The 19,654-nt window shown below is 45.3% G+C and overlaps 1 protein-coding gene across 3 annotated transcripts in view; it reads left to right on the top strand.

The window, feature by feature from the left end:
• Window positions 1–19,654, top strand: part of srgap3 (SLIT-ROBO Rho GTPase activating protein 3) — a 340,865-nt gene that overhangs the window by 299,028 nt on the left and 22,183 nt on the right. For all 3 annotated transcript variants that reach the window (XM_068051424.1, XM_068051426.1, XM_068051425.1), the window contains exons 16-19: window positions 2,537–2,642; window positions 2,922–3,149; window positions 5,143–5,222; window positions 11,873–12,053. In XM_068051424.1, the coding sequence (XP_067907525.1) occupies window positions 2,537–2,642; window positions 2,922–3,149; window positions 5,143–5,222; window positions 11,873–12,053 (595 nt within the window). The remainder of the gene's footprint in view (window positions 1–2,536; window positions 2,643–2,921; window positions 3,150–5,142; window positions 5,223–11,872; window positions 12,054–19,654) is intronic.

Raw genomic sequence — 19,654 nt, 5'->3', positions numbered from 1 at the left:
TCCCTTCCCCTGTCCACATACTCTGGCACCCCACTGACACTACCTTGATCCCCATTCTCACCAGGTTCATCCTCATTCACAGTGCATTATAGGAAGACCCGGCAATAATCTAAACTGACCAATTGTCCAAAGCGGCTCAATATTCACCACTCCACACTGTCCCATGGATCTTCGTAATGCTGAAGCCCTTGCCGCACTGCGCTGCTCCTTACTTGCCCCACGTTACCAAACCCCTCTCTTCTCCTCACACCTGCTGCTGGAGTTTTACTTTCTTGTTCTCTAATCCTGCCTCCTCCGGGCTGGGGAGAGAGGGCAGCCGGTGTCTCAGGAACCTTTCCCTGGCAAGAGCCTGAGAGAAGGAAATAAATTTGCCTGAACAAAGGGGAACATCGTGCATTTTATTAAGAGTTAATAGCAAGGGGTATAATTCAGAGGCTATTATAGGATAGCCATGAAGGAGGGACTTGAAAGAGTGGGAGAGACCATTAAGCAGGAGATGTAAAGTTGGGCAATCAGTATGCAGAAAGTGTGTGTTTAAACTCTGTGAGCATTGGTCTGATTGTGCTAGGGCTGTGCTTGGACAATGAGGCCATTGTGAGCTTTGAGTAACAGGTTTTAAACAGATTGCACTGTTGAGGCACTGCTTGAGCACACACAAGGCACAGGCTCCAGATTCAGGAACATAGAATTTTGCATCACAGAAACAGGCCATTTGGTCCAACTCATCCATGCTGGTGTTAATGCTCCACACGAGCCTCCTCCCACCCCTATTTCATCTCACGCTATCAGTACATCCTAATATTCCTTTTTACATTGTCTGCTTATCTAACCTCTCTATAAATGTATCCATGTTATTCACCACATCCACTCCCTGTGAGTCAGAGATGAGAGTGCTCCCGCTCAGCCAAGGCTTTACCGTAACAGTTTACTTCTTAAAAGTCAGCCCCTTCCCAGTAACCAGCTCCAGATAGTCAGTCAATGCATCAATGTGCACATCTCTGCTGAGGGGATCGAAAACCCTTTCTGTTTCCTGGTGCACAATTCAATTTCCTATCAGCGGACTGAAGGAATTTGCAACCTCTGGGATCAGATTGAGGATTGATTTCGAATATATTTTTAAGAAAGAAAGAAATTACATTTATTTGGCACCTTCCACGTCCTCAGGACGCCCCAAAGTGTTTCATAGTCAGTGAAGTACTGTTGAACTGTTGTAATGTAGGAAATGGGGCAGTCAATTTGCACACAGCAAGTTCTCACAAACAGCAAAGAAATAAATAATTAAATTATCTGAAAACAGAAAAGCTGGAAATATTCAGCAGGTCAGGCAACATCTTTGGAGAGAGAAACAGTTAACTTTTCAGGTCTGTGAAAGGGGAACGAAAGGAAAGGTCTGTGAAGTGGTGGTAGGCAGGAGAAGTTAAACGATAAGAGGGATGACGGTGCAAGCCAAAAGGAGCTTGCCAACATTTTATGTTTTCATTTCAGATTTCCAAAATCTGCAGTATTTTGCTTTTATATTACTGGCTAAATCTTCTATGTAAGGTGTTGGTTGGGGATAAGTATTGGTCAGGTCACTGGGGAGAACTCTCCTGCTCTTCTTTGAATCCTGCCACAGGATCTTTTACATCCACTGGAGAGGGCAGATGGGGCCTCAGTTTAATGTCTCATTCGAAAGACGGTATCTCCATCGGTGCAGAGTTAGGAGCTTCTTAAGAGTCTGACACTCCTACGATGTCACTGAGTCATATTACAAGTTGTGCTGTGAGCTGCATACTGCTCATACCAGAAAGCCCCTCATTTAACCATCCCACCGCCTGCTTTAGAAACAAAATGCCCCAGGAAGAGGGAAGGGTGGTGCCAAGTGAAACTATCACAAAAAAAGTGAGAAGGCTAAAGTCGGAGCAGATATCCTGGAGCCCAATGGTGGCTTGTGTAGGGATCAGAGCAAGGTAGATAAAGAGATGGGGGTCACTTTGGATGAAAATGTAAAACATGTGATATGGGCGTGGACACCTGTTTTTTAATTTCCATTGATTTGAATTGAACTGGAAACCAGCCAACAGTGGGCGGCGCAGTGGTTAGTACTGCAACCTCACAGCTCCAGTGACCCGGCTTCGGTTCTGGGTACTGCCTGTGCGGAGTTTGCAAGTTCTCCCTGTGACCGCTTGGGTTTCCGCTGGGTGCTCCGGTTTCCTCCCACCGCCAAAGACTTGCGGGTTGATGGGTAAATTGGCCATTGTAAATTGCCCCTAGTGTAGGTAGGTGGTAGGAGAATTGAGGGAAGGTGGGGAATATGGGATTAATGTAGGATTAGTATAAATGGGTGGTTAATGGTCGGCACAGACTCGGTGGGCCGAAGGGTTTGTTTCAGTGCTGTATCTCTCTATGACTCTATAGCGGTTTACACTATCACACAAAGTCAGTGACCCCTCCGTGGTGTTAAATGTTGGAAACCCTCAGCCATTCGGGCATGGATTTTTTCGGGGATATGGTGATGAGATGCACCTAAGGCTCTCTTCTCTTGTCCACCCCTCAGAGATCGAGAGCGCCATCGAGCGGACTCACCACCTCCAGCAGATCATAGTGACCCTCTCACGGACAGTCATCATTGTAATGAGATATCTCTTTGCCTTCCTCAACCAGTAAGTACTATTCCATCACTTCCCCAACTCCTCCTCCTCTCTCACTGTCTCTTGGGTTGGTTTAAAAGCACTCAGAAGTCTAAGCAAAGACTCCAATTGGGGGGGCGGACGGGCGGGGTAGTGTCAGCGCATGCAGGGCTTCTGTGAGTGTGGGGGACAGTGAAGCGGGGAGATGGTGCACTGATGGACAGAGTTCCTGTCTACGCTCAGCAGGTACTGGTGGATATAGCTGGGTATCCTGCATGATAGTGATAACTTGGCTCTGTCTCGGTATTTCAGTCTGTCCCAGTACAGTGATGAAAACATGATGGACCCCTATAACCTGGCGATCTGCTTTGGCCCCACATTGATGCCGATCCCTGATGGCCAGGACCCCGTCTCCTGCCAGGCGCACGTCAACGAGGTCATTAAAAGCATCATCGTGAATCACGAGGGTATCTTCCCAAGCCACAAGGAGCTGGAGGGGCCGGTGTACGAGAAGTGCATGACAGGAGGCGAGGAATACTGGTAGGGAATAATTGTTAATAACAGCACTCGCGCACAGTGAAGAGAATGGATGTATCACAATGCAGTCTTTGACCCTTGCTTTACTGCCCTTGACCTTAACCATGCAGCCGTTAATCTGTGGGGCAACATAACAGATCCTGATCCAATCTTTACTTGGCGTGCACTTTCCAGTCTAGGGCACTAGTTAACCATACACAGCTGGTTTGCCAGTCCATAGTCCAGGAGCACTGAGCCCAATTGTAGCATCCAACTGTTGCCCGAGATGGAATCAGCTAAGTCAGAACTGACTAGTGAGGTTGTGGAATTAAACCTGAGACCTTCTGCTCTGTGTCACAGTGTTACAGTGCATGGTGAGAATATACCGTATATTCTAGCATTGATATTCCAGCTACAAGGGAGAGGATGCATTTTAAACGAAACTACTTAACAGAACTAACTATTGTCCTCCCATTTTTAGTCCTTGCTCTTCCTATATGGGAAGTGTCTGTTCTACACTGGGCAATTGCCCACAGCAGAGTGACTGAAATCAGGGGCTCAGCCTGAGGAATCATAGGCACAGACCTATGTCCCCTCTTGTATCTTTTTTCATCCCTTTACTTTGTGTTCAGACGGCTGCTATCCTGCCATTCACACCTCATCCAGACACATCGTTTGTTTCTTGTTCCATTGCTACTCTCTTTGGCTTTGTACCATGAAACCTTTTGTCATTTAATCTCTCCTGCCCTCCACCATATCACAGACTATGGTGATTGGGGAGACCAAATGCAGATTGGGTGACTGCTTTGCGGAACACCTCCGCTCAATCCGCAAGCATGACCCCGTGCTTCTGGTTGCTTGCCATTTTAATTCACCACCTTGCTCTCGCCACATTTCTGTCCTTGGCCTGTTGCAGTGAAGCTCAACGCAAGCATGAGGAACAGCACCTCATCTTCCAATTAAACATTTTACAGCCCTCTGGACTCAATATTGAGTTCAACAACTTCAGACCATGCCTGTCATTTTGATTTGTTTTTTTAACATGTGCCAGTCTTAAACTTGTTTTTCATGTTTTTGCTTTCAGACAGAGCTGTTTATTATTCTGCCATTAACACTCTCTCTGGACAAATGCTTTGTCTTTTACTACAGCTATTACCACTCCCTTTGCCTTTTGTTCAATGACGTCTTTGTCATTTAATCTCTCCTGCTCTCTGCCCTATCACAGACCTTCCCTTTTGTTCTTCTTCCCCCCTCCCCCCCGTTCACTTGCTCAAAGCCTATTACATTTCTAGCCTTTGCCAGTTCTGATGAAAGGTCACAGACCTGAAACGTTAACTGTGCTTCTCTCTCCACAGACGCTGCCTGACTCGAGTATTTCCAGCACTTTCTCTTTTTATTTCTATCACAGACCTTCCCTTTGGTTGTTATTTCTAACTCTTTGCAGTTCTGATGAAAGGTCACAGACCTAAAATGTTAACTCTGTTTTTCTCTCCACAGATTCTGCCTGACCTGCTGAGTATTTCCAGTACTTTCTATTGTTGTTGGGATAGCGGTTGGGCGTATTGCAGAAGGTTTCCACATGAACTTCCAACTCCAACTGCCCCGTCCCCACACTCCCACCATTGGTCACCTGACACGTCCATCCTCACGGCACCCTGCCTTCCCACTCTGATTGGAAAGTGAGGAGACTGTTCATTACCCAAATTGGTTGATTCTTGACAGTCAGTCAAACAGTTTTGTATCCCACCACCCCACTCCCCCGCCATCTCTGATTCTTTTTTAATGCTCCAATGACTTTTCTCCTGAGTGTTGCTCCCTGCAGTGTCAGGAAGGTTAATCTTTCATTCGCAGAGACTGCAGGACAATCCGGGAGGGTTGGAAACTATAGGCTGCATTCCCGAGACTGGGCCTGAAGTACGACATTGGGTTGGACCTGTCGCCCTCAGTGAAACATTAATGAGTAGCCCTTGGTGGGTGCAGTGAGGGCTTCATTAATGGCCTTATTGATGTGTTGCAGTGACAGCCCTCACAGTGAGCCCGGCGCCATTGATGAAGTGGACCATGATAATGGCACTGAGCCACACACCAGTGATGACGGTAGGTAACACGGTCTGTTACCTACAGACAGGGTTAGCAATGCAATACAAGTTGGGGGCTAGGGTCGCCTCCATTTCCCTCCCTCATGGTGCTGCCAGGCCATGCAACTGAGACAATACAGCTAAAATTCAACTTGGGCATTTAGCATTCCCGCTGAAGTCAAATTTCTACCCCATTAACTCTAAATAGGTGATTGTTCTCCTGTGTGCAATCATGACTGGCACTCACCAAGAGAGAATAAAACATCGATAGACTCTGTCCTCTTTTGAACACACTTCAGTCTTTCTATTTGTTTGTTCTTGGGTTGTGAGTGATGCTAGCCATACGGTATTTATGCCCATCCCATATGCCCTGAGGGCATTAAAGGTCAGTCACAAAGATTAGGATTGGGGTCTCATGTAGGCCAGACCATGTAGGGGTGGCAGATTCCCTCCCAGAAGATTGTTCAAAACATAGGCACATAAGTAGTCTATTCAGCCCCTCAAGATCATACCTCAAATCCCTTTACCCACCCCACATTCCTTAGCTCCAAATCACTTGATACCCTTATCTAACAAAAATCTACCAATCTTAGTCGTGAGACCCCAGCATCAACTGTCTTTAAGGGAAGAGAGTTGCAGATTTCCACTACCTTTTATTCAAAAATTGCTTCCCGATTTCACTCCTAAATGGCTTGACTCCAATTTTAAGATTATGTCCCTTTATTATGTTCTCGATTTCCCCCACCAGAGGACGTCGTTTCTCTTTAACTACCCGATCAAATCCCTTTATCATACTAATTGCCTTGGTTAGATCACCCCTCAATCTTCTAAACTCAAGGGAATACCAGCCATGTTTATGTAACCTGTCCTCATAACTTAGCCCTTTAAGCCCTGGTATCATTCTGACGAAGCTGCACTGTAACCCCTCAAAGGCTAATATATCTTTCCTAAGCTACAGTGCCAAAAATTGAAATAAGCACTCCAGATGGGTTCTGATCAAAGCTCTGTACGACTGCATTATCACTACCTCACTTCAATCCCTTTGAGATAAAGGCCAACAGTCCATTAGCCTTTCCGGTTACTTTTTATACCTTTCCGTGAGCTCTCAGTGATTTGTGTACATTGATACCTAAATCTCTTCACTCCTCCACAACCCCGAGTCTATCACTATTAAGAAAATATACCAGTTTGTCTTTCTTCAATCCAAAGTGGATGACCTCAAACTTCCCTCCCTCATTGAACCAGCTGGATATTACAACAATAGAATCAGAGGAAGCTTAAGGCACAGAAAGAGGCCACTTGGCCTACTGTGTCTTACCGGCTGTAAAACGATCCACCTATTCTAATCCCACCTTCCAGCATTTGGTTTGTAACACTGCAGCTTCCGGCACCTGAGGTACATGTTCAGACTCCTTTTGAATGAATTGAGGGTCTCTGCCTCAACTACACTTTCAGGCAGTGAGTTCCAGACCCCCACAACCCTCTGGGGGATAACGTTTTCCCTCATCTCCACTCTAATTTTTCGACCAATCACTTTAAGTCTATGCCCCCTCGTCACTGACCTCTCTGATAATATAAATAGGCTCTTCACATCCACTCTATCCAGGCCTCTCAAAATTTAGTACATTTCAATCAGATCTCCCCTCAGCCTTCTCAGTTCCAAGGAGAAAAATTCCAGCCTATCCAATCTTTCCTCATAGCCTCATTTTTCCAGTCCTGGCAACATCCTCGTAAATCTCCTCTGTACCCTCTCGAGTGCAATTACATCCTTTCTGTAATGAGGTGACCAGAACGGCATAACCACCCTGCTCTTATATTCTATACCTCAGCTAATAAAGGAAAGGATTCCATATGCCTTCTTAACCACCTTATCGACCTGTCCTGCTACCTATAGGGATCTGTGGAAATTCAATCCAAGGTCTCTCACTTCCTCTACACCTCACAGTATTTTTCCATTAATCGTGTATTCCTTTGCCTTGTTTGACCTCCCCAAATGCATCATCTCACACTTCTACAGGTTGAATTCCATTTGCCACTTTTCTGTCCATCTGACCTGTCCTCCAACACGCTCCTGCCGGGGTCGTGCTCCCTCCAACACGCTCCTGCCGGGGTCGTGCTCCCTCCAACACGGTCACGCCGGGGTCGTGCTCCCTCCAACACGGTCCCGCCAGGGTCGTGCTCCCTCCAACACGCTCCTGCCGGGGTCGTGCTCCCTCCAACACGCTCCCTCCAACACGCTCCTGCCGGGGTCGTGCTCTCTCCAACACGCTCCTGCTGGGGTCGTGCTCTCTCCAACACGCTCCTGCCGGGGTCGTGCTCCCTCCAACACGCTCCTGCCGGGGTCGTGCTCCCTCCAACACGCTCCCGCCGGGGTCGTGCTCCCTCCAACACGCTCCCGCCGGGGTCGTGCTCTTTCCAAAGCGCTCCAGCTGGGTGTGCGCTCCATCCAATGTGTTCCAGTCGGGCGCCCATTCCCTCCTCCGCGTTCCAGCCGGGGCGGGCTCCCTCCTCCGCGCTGCAGCCGGGCGCGGGCTCCCTCCACCGTGCTCCAGCCGGGGGCGGGCTCCTTACACCGCTCACCAGCCAGGGGTGGGCTCCCTTTACCGTGCTCCAGCCGGGGGCGGGCTCCCTCCACCGTGCTCCAGCCGGGGGCGGGCTCCCTCCACCGCGCTCCAGCCAGCGGCGGGCTCCCTGCACCGCGCTCCAGCCAGCGGCGGGCTCCCTGCACCGCACTCCAGCCGGGGGCGGGCTCCCTCTACCGCGCTCCAGCCGGGGGCGCGCTCCCTTTACCGCACTCCAGCCGGGGGCAGGCTCCCTCCACCGCATACCAGCCGGGGGCGCACTCCCTTTACCGCACTCCAGCCGGGGGCGGGCTCCCTGCATCGCGCTCCCTGCACAGCACTCCAGCCGGGGGCGCGCTCCCTTTACCGCACTCCAGCCGGGGGCGGGCTCCCTGCACCGCGCTCCCTCCAACGCATACCAGCCGGGGGCGCGCTCCCTATACCGCACTCCAGCCTGGGGCGCTCTCACCAACAGACGCAATCCGGGATCAGACTGCCTCCAACACCCTCAGGTGTGGCATCAAACTGAAGCCCATCTTCCCTCTCCTGTGAATGGCAGTGATCCTGTGGCACTCTTCTGAAGAGAGGAGTTCTCTCCCGTGTCCTGGCCAATATTTATCCCTCAACCAACACCACTGAAACAGATTATTTGGTTGTTCTCACGTTGCTGTTTGTGGACCTTGTGCGCACATTGGCTGCTGCATTTCCCACATTGCAACAGTGACTGCACTTCAAAGTACTTCATTGGCTGTTAAACGCCTTGGGATGTGCCGAGGTTGTGAAACACATGTCAATACAAGTCTGTCTTTATTTTTGGATGGCTGGTGTGTGGTTCCCTCTAGTGAGGGCTCCACCTCACTACACACTTCAGTGTTCTGAGATGTTATCTGCGTGTGATTTGGGGTCCATTAAACACATGCTTCATTCTTTAAAAATGTTCTGAAGCCTACATTTATAATAAGGGTTTCAGCATGTCTTGGAATGGCATGTTTGTGTTGGATTTTAACCCCTGGCATTTTTTTTTTTAATACGATGTTTATTTAGAGGATCCTGACTTTCCTCATGAACACAGGAGCAGGAGTAGACCATTCAGCCCCTCCAACCTGTTCCACTATTTAATTTGATCATGGCTGATATTTTTCTCACTCCATTTACCCGCCTTTGCTCCATATCCCTTGATACACAAACCTAACAAAAATCTATCCTTCTGTGTCTTGCTCATTTCAATTGGCCCAGAGTCCACAGCCTTTCAGGGGAGCCAATTCCACATTTCCTCTAACCTCAGTGTGAAAAACTACTTCCTGATTTCACTCCTGAAGGACCGAGCTTTAATTAAGATGTGCCACCTTGTTCTGGAATCCCCACCAGGGATAGTAGTTCCTCGATGTTTAGCTTATTGAATCCTTTTATCATTTTAAACACTTTGACTATATCACCCTCAATCTTCTAAACTGAAGGGAATACAAGCCAAGTTTAAGCAACCCAGCCTCGTAATTTAACCCTTTAGCAGTGGTATCATTCTGGTGAACCTGCCCCTCCTTGGTCAAATTATCCTTCCTGAGGTACAGTGTAATAAACTGAACACAGCACTCGAAATGGGGTCTCACCAAGGCTCTGTACAGCAGCATCACTTCCTCCCCTTTGTATTCCAGCTCCCTTGAGATAAAAACGTTTTGCCATTAGCCTTTTTGATTGGTTTATATCCTCCTCTGCTTAAACCGCAGATTCATCCTCTAGTGCAGTTCTGTGGGTGATGGCAGTCCTGATACACTTACCACAAGTGGCTATTTTTCATGTGGGATCATTGAATGGTGATCAAGAATGGAGACCCTAAACAATTTTCTGTTCTGACCTTCAACCATGCTGTTGTTACCTCGACGTTTGGCTATTCCAATACTCTCCTGGTTGGACCTACACTCTACTTATCCAAAACTCTGCTTCCCATTTCCTAACTCGCAGCAAATCCCATTCACCCATCGCCACTATGCTCTCTGACCTACATGAGCTCCCAGTACAGCAATGCCTCAGAATTAAAAGTTTCATCCTTCTGTTCAAATCGCTCCATGGCCTTACTACTCTTTATCTTTGTCACCTTCTCCAACCCCACAACACCCCTCCCCACTTCACCAAGATCTCTATGCTGCTCTAATTCTGGCCTCTTGCACATTCCCGATTTTGATCACCCTACCACCACTGGCATCTTTGCCTTCAGCTGCCAAGGCTTTAAGCTCTGGAATTCCCTTCCTAAATCTCCCCTCATCTCTACCTCGCCTTCTTTATGTCGTTCCTTAAAACCTATCACTTTGACCTAGCTTTTGATCTTATAACTCCTTACATGGTCGATGCAAAATGCTGTCTGATAATCGGTCTTTCTGAGGTGCCTTGGGACATTTAACTGAGTTAAAGGTGCTATATAAATGCATGTTCTTGTAAACCCCTCCTCCCCCCACAAGGAGTTAAACCAATGATGATGACCCTCCCCTGCACTAGCTAACATCGATGAACTCAGCACAGGCTAGGGTGGAAGTTCGAAAAGAAAAGAAACGGATGTCCCAAAGCACTTTACAGCCAATGAAGTACTTTTTTGGAAGTGTAGTCACTGTAGGAAACATGGCAGCCAATTTGTGCACAGCAGGATCCCACAAACAGCAGTGTGATAATGAGTAGATAATCTTGTGATGTTGATTGAGGGATAAATATTCCCCAAGACACCGGGGCAGTGTGTGGAGGGTAACTACTCTGCTCTCACAAATAGTGCCATAAAATCTTTCACATCCACCTGAGAGAGCAGACGGGAACTTGGTTTAAATTGCAAAAGATTAGTATGCAGGTACAGCAAGTAATTAGGAAAGCTAATAGAATGTTACCGTTTATTGGGAGGGGAATTGAATACAAAAGTAGGGATGTTATGCTTCAGTTATGCAGGGCATTGGTGAGACCACGTCTGGAGTACTGTGTACAGTATTGGTCTCCTTATTTAAGGAAAGATGTAAATGTGTTGAAAGCAGTTAAAGAAGGTTTACTAGACCATGGGGCGGGTTGTCTTATGAGGAAAGGTTGGACGGGCTAGGCTTGTATCCGCTGGAGTTTAGAAGAGTAAGAAGCAACTTGATTGAAACATATAACATTCTGAGGGGTCTTAACAGAGTGGATGTGGAAAGGATGTTTCCCCTTGTGGGAGAATCTGGAACTAGGGGTCACTGTTTAAAAATAAGGGGTCGCTCATTTAAGAGAGAGATGAGGAGAAATTTTTTCTTTCAGAGGGTCGTGAGTCTTTGGAACTCTCTTCCTCAAAAGGCAGTGGAAGCAGAGTCTTTAAATATTTTTAAGGCAGAGGTAGATAGATTCTTGATAAGCAAGGGGCAAAAGGTTATCAGGGGTAGGTGGGAATGTGGAGTCGAGGTTACAATCAGATCAGCCTACTCTTGTTCCTAATTCCAATGCTAACATCTCATCTGAGAGATAGCACCTGCAATTGTCAACTTTGATTTTTATACTCAAGTCCTGGAGTGGGTCTTGAACCCACATCCTTCTGACTCAGAGGCAAGAGTGCGACCAAATGAGCCACAGCTGACACTTCAATGCCATGAGCTCTGTGACACTTGCATTCCAGTTTTTAATGAGCACAGAGCTGCCTGAAACTGACAGCAAATCAAGCAGTCTTTGCAGAGAGAATGCAGATTTATGGGGATTGGCAAAAGAACCAGAGGGGAAATGAGTTTTTATTTACACAATGGGTTATGATCTGGAATGCACTGCCTGAAAGGGTGATGGAAGCAGATTCAATCGTAACTTTTAGAGGGAATTGGATAAATACTCGCAAAGGAAAATTTTAAAGCATTATGGGGTAAGAGCAGGGGAATTATTGGATAGCTTTTTCTCCTGGGCTGAATGGTGGTCTTCTGTGCTGTAAGATTCTGCGTAGGATGGACAATAACTAAACTGTAAAACTTGTACGACAAGCGTGTTTCTATTAACATGTCCCCCTTCCTTGATCTCAGTGAGCATGAAATCTAGCCTGCCAAAAAATGCAGGATATGTGAACCGTGTTTTGTTGCGTAGCTAAGGTCATTAACTCACTACATTGCGGGTCTCTAACCCATTGCAGAGATGGAGCAGATCGAAGCTATCGCTAAGTTTGACTACGTTGGCCGGTCGCCCCGGGAGCTGTCATTTAAGAAAGGAGCCTCTCTGCTGCTGTACCATCGGGCATCCGAGGACTGGTGGGAGGGACGACACAATGGATTGGACGGTCTGATACCCCATCAGTACATTGTGGTACAGGACATGTGAGTGTGTCTGCATGAGAATCTTAGCCTTGCCTCTAAATGGACACTGCCTGGGTGGGATGTGACTTGTCAAATTAAAAGGGAGAGGGTGTTCTTACTTTCAAAAGCATTGCTCCCACACCTTTACAATTGCAATAATAATTCGTCACCTTTAATATATTTTTTGTTCACAGAGGGTAGGTTTGGCTTGTTCACAGGGGGTAGGATTTCCTCAAGAGCTTCCTACCAATTGTCTGCCCTAACTTTGGGGCTTGGGTGGGGGGGGGGGGGGGGTGGAATCGGTGGCAATGCTCAAGAAATGGCCTAATGGAGCAAAGTTACAGTGGGAGGATGGTTGAACCCCTGTGGAAGTTCTGCCCCTAGCTTTACACCTGCAAGACGTGGGGTTAAATCCAGCCCAGACTGCTAGGTTGATCGCCTTTTGTACCCAGCTGCAAGGGTCCTCAGTGAAGTGAGCTTCTCTGGTCTTAATCCAGTCTCGTCTGGGCATGGCACTACAGCATTCTGTTGCCAATATTTTGGCACAAAATTTAGGAAATCAGCAAACTCACTCAGGGAGGCCACAGGAAACTGATGTAGGGAATGGAAACTGTCACGATGGAACAGTAGGAGGACACTCTTTGGGTTAGGGCTGAGATATGCTGTTGAGGCCGAATAGAGGGAGCTTTATTCTTTAACTAACCCGTACTGTACCTGCCCTTAAGAGTGCTTTGCGGGACAAAGAATTATATAGAGTCTACTGCATAGAAACAGATTATTCGACCCAACTTGTCCATGTCAGTGTTTAGGCTACACACAAGCCTCCACCCACCCTCTTCATCTCACCTATCAACATATTCTTCTATTCCTTTCCCCCTTGTGTTTATCTAGCTGCTGCTTAAATGCATCATGCTATTTGCCTCAATTGCTTCTTGTGGTGGTGAGTTACACATTCCTACCACTCTTTTGGTATCAAAGTTTCTCCTGAATTCTCGATTGGATTTATTAGTGACCATCTTATATTTATGATCTCTATTTTGGGCTCCCCTTCAAATGGAAACATTTCCTCTACACCTCCCCTATCAAGCTCCTTTGTTAATTTTTAAGACCCCAATCAAGTCATCCCTTCTCTTTTCTAGAGAAAGGAGCCCCAGCCAGCTCATTGGATTAAATAGAATATACAGCACAGAAACAGGCCATTCAGCCCAACCAGTCCATAGCGGTATTCATGCTCCACTCGAGCCTCCTCCCATCTTTCCTCATGTAAATGTATCAGCATAACCCTCTATTCCCTTCTCCCTCATATGCTTTGAGTCTCCCCTTAAATATATCAATACTATTCACTTCAACCACTCCATGTGGTGGTGAGTTCTTTGGGTAAAGAAGTTCCTTCTGAATTCCCTATTGGATTTCTTGGTGACTATTGTATATTGATGGCCTCAAGTTATGCTCTTTCCCCACAAGAGGAAACATTCTCTCTGGATCCACTCTATCAAAATCTTTCATAATTTTAAAGATCTCTATTCGGTAACCCCTCAGCCTTCTTTCTTCAAGAGAAAAGTGGCCCAGCCTGTCAATCCTTTGCTGATATATATACCCACACTTTTCTGGTATCATCCTTGTAAATGTTCTCTTCACCCTCTCCAGTGCCTCTATATCTTTTTTTATAATATGATGACCAGAATTGCATGCAGTACTCTTAAGTGTGATCTGACCAAGGTTTGATGCAGGTTTAGCATAACTTCCCTACTTTTCAATTCTATCCCTCTAGAAATAAAGCCTGGTGCTTGGTTTGCTTTTTTATGGCCTTGCTAACCTGTGGTACAACTTTTAGTGATTGGTGTGTTTGTACTCCGAGAGAGATCCCTTTGTTCCTCTACCCCACCTAGACTCTCACCTTCAAAGTAATAAGTGACCTCCCTATTATACACATTTATATGTTGAACTTGATTCGCCAATTATTTGCCAATTCTGCAAGTTTATTAATGTCCTCCTGTTATTTGTTGCGGTGTCCCCCACCCAATTGGATGTCATTAGAAATGGTGTTTTTTATTCCAAAGTCCAAATCATTAATGTAAATTGTGAACAGTGGTGGTCCCAGCACTGATCCTTATGGAACGCCACTACCTACCCTCTGTCATTGTGAGTAACTACCCTTTACTCCCACTCTCTGCTTTCTGTCTTGAAACCAGCTAGCAATCCATTCTAACACTTATCCCCTGTCTCTGCATTCTCTGACCTTATTCATTAGTCTATTATGGGGCACCTTGTTGAAAATCCAGATAAATTACATCTACTGCATTACCATTGTCTACTCTTTCTGTCATTGCCTTAAAAAATTCAATAAGCCTTTCCTGATGAGTATTTCCTCGCAGTTCTGGTATCATCCTTGTGAATCTTTTTTGCATCTTCCCAATGCCTCGATATCCCTTTTATAAGAACATCAGAACATAAGAAATAGGAGCTGAGTAAGGCCATTTGGCCCTTCAAGCCTGCTCCACCATTCAAGAAGATCATAGCTAATCTTCTACCTCAGCTCCACCTTCCCGCACTATCCCCACATCGCTCAATTGTCATGATACCCAAAAATCTATCACCCTCCGTCGTCAATATATTCAACTACTGAGCATCCACAGCTGTCTGAGGTAAAGAATTCAAAAGATTCAAAACCCTTTGAGTGAACCCTTTCAGTCCTAAATGGCCAACCTCTTATCCTGCGACTGTGACCCGGTGTTCTATATTCCCCAGCCAAGGAAACATTTTCTCAGCATCTACCCTGTCAAGCCACTTAAGAATTTTATATTTCTCAGATCACCTCTCATTCTTCTAAACCCCAGGGAGTATAGGCCTAGTCTACTCAATCTTTCTTCATAGGACAATCCCTCATCCCAGGAACCAGTCTAGTGAACCTTTGTTGAACTTCCTCTAGGGCAAGTATGTCCTTCCTTAGGTAAGAAGATCAAAACTGCACACAGTACTCCAGGTGTGGCATCACCAAGCTCAATATAACTGTAGTAAGACTTCTTTACTCTTTGCCTTTATAACAAAGGGATTGAAGTATAACATAGCATTTGCCTAAAATAAAAACAAAAAGTGCTGGAAATACTCAGCAGTTCTGGCAGCATCTGTGGAGAAAGCGGCAGAGTTGATGTTCCAGGTCAGTGACCTTTCATCAGAACTACCATTTGCCTTCCTAATTGCGTGCTGTATCTGTATATTAACACTCTGTGATTCATGTGCAAGAATGCCCAGGTCCCTCCGAATGCAAACATTTCTCAGTCTCTCAACATTCAAAAAATATTCTACTTTTTTATTTTTCCTAGCATATCTTGCCCACTCACCCAACCTGTCGATATCCCTCTGCAGCTTCTTTGCATCCTCCTCACCACCTACTTTCCTAAATTTGTATCATCAGCAAATTTGAATACGTTACATTCAGTCTCCTCATCTAAGTCATTAACCTAGATTGTAATAGCTGAGGCCCAAGTACTGATCCTTGCGGTACCTGACGAGCTACAGCATGCTAACCTGAAAATGTCCCATTTATTTTTACTCTGTTTTCTATCCATTAACCAATCTTCAATACATGCTAATATACTGATCCCAATTCCATGAGCCCTAATTTTGTGTAATAATCTCTTGTGTAGCACCTTATTGAATGCTTTCTGAAAATCCAAATACATCCATTGGGTCACCTTATCCATCCTAACAGTTGCATCCTCAAAGAATTCTAACAAATTTATCAAACAATATTTCCCTTTCATAAATCCATACTGACTCTGCTCAATCATATTATGATTTTCCAAGTGCCCTGTTAACACGTCCATAATAATAGATACTGACATTTTGCCTACTACTGATGCTAGGTCAACTGGCCTATAGTTCCCTGTTTTCTCTCTTCCTCCTTTCTTAAATAGTAGGGTTATGTTTGATACCTGCCAATCCTTAGGAACTGTTGTAGAATCTGAGGAATTCTAAAAGATCAAAACCAATGCATCCACTATCTCTGTAGCTAACTCTTTTAAAACCCTAGAATGCGGGTCATCAAGTCGGGGATTTATCACTAATTAGTCCTATTAATTTCTCCAGTACAGTTTCTTTCCTTATTCTGATTTCTTTGAGTTCCTCATTCACGCTAAACTCTTGGCTCCCCATTATTCCTGGATTTTTTTTTTGTGTCTTTTACTGTGAAAACAGATGCAAAGTATTTAGAGTCATAGAGTTATACAGCAAAGAAACAGGCCCTTCGGCCCATCGTGTCCATGCCGGCCATCAATCCACCTATCTATTCTAATCCCATTTTCCAGCACTTGGTCCATAGCCTTGTATGCTTTGGCATTTCAAGTGCTTATCTAAATACTTCTTAAATGTTGTGAGGGTTTCTGCCTCTACCATCCCTTCAGGCAGTTTGTTTAATTTCTCTGCCATTTCCTTATTCCCCATTATAATTTCACCTGTCCCTGCCTCTAATGGGCCCACATTTACTTACACTAATCTCTTTCTATTTACATACCTATAGAAACGTTTACAATCTGTTTTTATTCCTCTTGATAATCGCCTCTCATATTCTATTTTTCCTTATCAATTTCTTAGTCTTCCTTTGCTGAATTCTAAGATCCTCCCAATCCTCAGGCTTACTGTACTTTTTGGCAACACTGTTAGCTTCTTCCTTTGATCTAATAGTATCTTTAACTCCTCTTGTTAGCCATGTTTGGACCACTTTTACTGTGGGCTTTTGTGCCTTAAAGGAAAGCATATTTGTTGTAAATTATGTATTAATTCTTTAAATGATAGCCATTACTTCTCTACCACTGTATTTTCTAATACAGTTTCTCAATCTACCTTAGCCATCTTGCCCTTCATACTTACGTAGTTTGCTTTGTTCAGATTTAAGACCCTAGTTTCAGATGTAACTAACTTGCAAACTCAATGTAAAATTCTATCATATTATGGTCGCTCTTCCCTATAGGCCCCTTTACTACAAGGTTATTAATTAACCCTTTCGGATTCCAAAATAACCTGTTCCCTAGTTAGTTCTTCGACGTATTGATCTAGAAAACTATCTTGAATGCTTTCCATGGACTCTTGCTCCACACTATTACTGTAAATTTGGTTTGTCCAGTCTATATGAAGTCCCCTTATAGGCCCCTTGCAGTTTCTTAGCTCCTCCCAAACTGATTCTACTTGATTTTTTTTGTGCTAAGATCCTTTCTCTCTACTGTCTTTATCCCATTAATTTCTCTCTGTGGTATTAATTCATCTAATTTGTTGTGAATGCTTCACACATTCAGATATATAGTGCCTTTAGCTTTGACACTTTCCTAGTCACCTTAGTCACTAATGCCCTATTACCTTTGTTACTCTCACAGTCTATTCCTGACCCACTCTGCTTATTTTTACCCAAAACACTGCTCTTCTCTAAAGCCTTGATATTTCCCTTTCAGCTTTTAACCCTTTCTTGAATCCTCTCCCACCTTCCCACCCTCCCCCCACCTTTATTACCTTAAAGACCTGTCATTTGATTTGCCAGGACACTGGTCCCAGCCTGGTTTAAGTGCATCCTGTCCCATCAGAACAGCTCCCTCTTTCCCCAGTACTGGTGCCAATGGCTCAGGAAGTGAAATCCCTGTCTCCCACACCATGCTTTCAGCCACGCATTTAACCTTCTATTCTCATCTAATCTAATCTAATTACAACATGGAGACAGAACTGTGTGTTAAATTCCAGAAAGCCTGTTATGGAAGGATAATGCTGGAGCCTATCTTTACTCAGTTTCACATTTATTGTACAGAGTACAATAAAGAGGCAAGTAACTCACCTCCTGACCCCCCAAAGCCTGTCCACCATCTACAAGGCACAAGTCAGGAGTGTGATGGAATACTCTCCACTTGCCTGGATGGGTGCAGCTCCAACAACACTCAAGAAACTCGACACCATCCAGGACAAAGCAGCCCGCTTGATTGGCACACCATCTACAAACATTCACTCCCTCCACCACCGACGCACAGTAGCAGCAGTGTGTACCATCTACAAGATGCACTGCAGCAATGCACCAAGGCTCCTTAGACAGCACCTTCCAAACCTGCGACCTCTACCAACTAGAAGGACAAGGGCAGCAAATACATGGGAACACCACCACCTGCAAGTTCCCCTCCAAGTCACACACCATCCTGACTTGGAACTATATCGCCGTTCCTTCACTGTCACTGGGGCAAAATCCTGGAACTCCCTTCCTAACAGCACTGTGGGTCTACCTACCCCAAATGGACTGCAGCAGTTCAAGAAGGCAGCTCACCACCACCTTCTCAAGGGCAATTAGGGATGGGAAATAAATGCTGGCATAGCCAGTGATGCCCATATCCCATGAATGAATTTAAAAAAAATTACAAACATGTAACTCCTCACTCAAAATCCTCCACCAGTCTAAGTAAAAGTCTCCTTATCAGTGCTCAAGACCCCAGTTAACACCCTCCACCTGCATATAATTAAAAAATTGATACGCAATTAACAGATTACCACTATGCATAGTATTCGAAGTGTGATTTAACCAAAGTTCTGTATCGGCTTTTCCATTCTATCCCTCTAGAAATGCACCCCAGTGCTTGGTTTGCCTTTTCATAGCTTTATTAGCCTGCATTGCTACTTTTAGTGATCAGTGTATCTCTACACCTCAACCCCTTTATTCCTTTACCCAATTCAGACTCTTTATTGTCACCTTCTTATTCTGCCTACCAAAATGCATCACTTCACACTTATCTATATTGACATTCATTTGCAGGGGGAGCTTTACTTTGTATCTAACCCATGCTGTACCGACCCTGGCAGTGTTTGATGTTAACACTAGTGGAGGATGATATTTCTAACTTTCTGCAGAAACTCATGGGCCCCATTCCCCCAGAACTGAAACCCAAGTAAAGAAGCCTGTCTCCCTAGCCTTTCAGAGAGCTGTTGTTGGCACTGTGCACCCTCTCATTTTATGTGGGGTTTTGACCTTGTATCATACGACCATACATATGGACATACAAATTAGGAGTAGGAGTAGGCCATTCGACCCCTCGAGCCTGCTCCGCCATTTAATAAGATCATGGCTGAACTGTTGGTGTCTCGAATTCCACACTCCCATCTACCCCCGATAACCTTTGATTCCCTGATTTCAGCCTGCCACTGAGCTGGAGGTGCTAGTCCCTGGTTAACCGGTGCTAGCTCAGTAAAGTGTGTTTTTTTACTGGTACTGTGATTTTTTTATCACATGGTTCAAGGGGTTGTATTTAATGAGATAATTATGGGGGAAGCATAAAATTGCGCTTTAAAAAGAAAAGTTTAAATGGGACCAATGTGATTGCTGGCTGGTGTCTGCTGTTGAACAGGAGATGTGCAACGGTAGCATCTGACTCCTCTGCATAAGATGTGGATTAAGGTTAACCAGTATGATCTGGTTAGTGTGCAGTCTAGGGTGTCTAGTTCAGAAGACCACAAGGTTCCAGGACTTGTCTGATCTCTTGAGCCTGTTGGTGAAATTAGCTCTTGTTTCATGTGTTTGGGAAATAGCTTTGGAGCATCAACAGTTTCATGTTCTACGTACAATGCACAGAGAGGTGATGAATCCCCCAATTGCTTTTTAA

This window comes from Heterodontus francisci, chromosome 19, assembly GCF_036365525.1.
Source record: "Heterodontus francisci isolate sHetFra1 chromosome 19, sHetFra1.hap1, whole genome shotgun sequence".
NCBI classification, from domain to species: Eukaryota; Metazoa; Chordata; class Chondrichthyes; order Heterodontiformes; family Heterodontidae; genus Heterodontus; species Heterodontus francisci.
The sequence above is the reverse complement of the archived record's forward strand: the minus strand, read 5'-3'. Positions and strand labels throughout refer to the sequence as shown.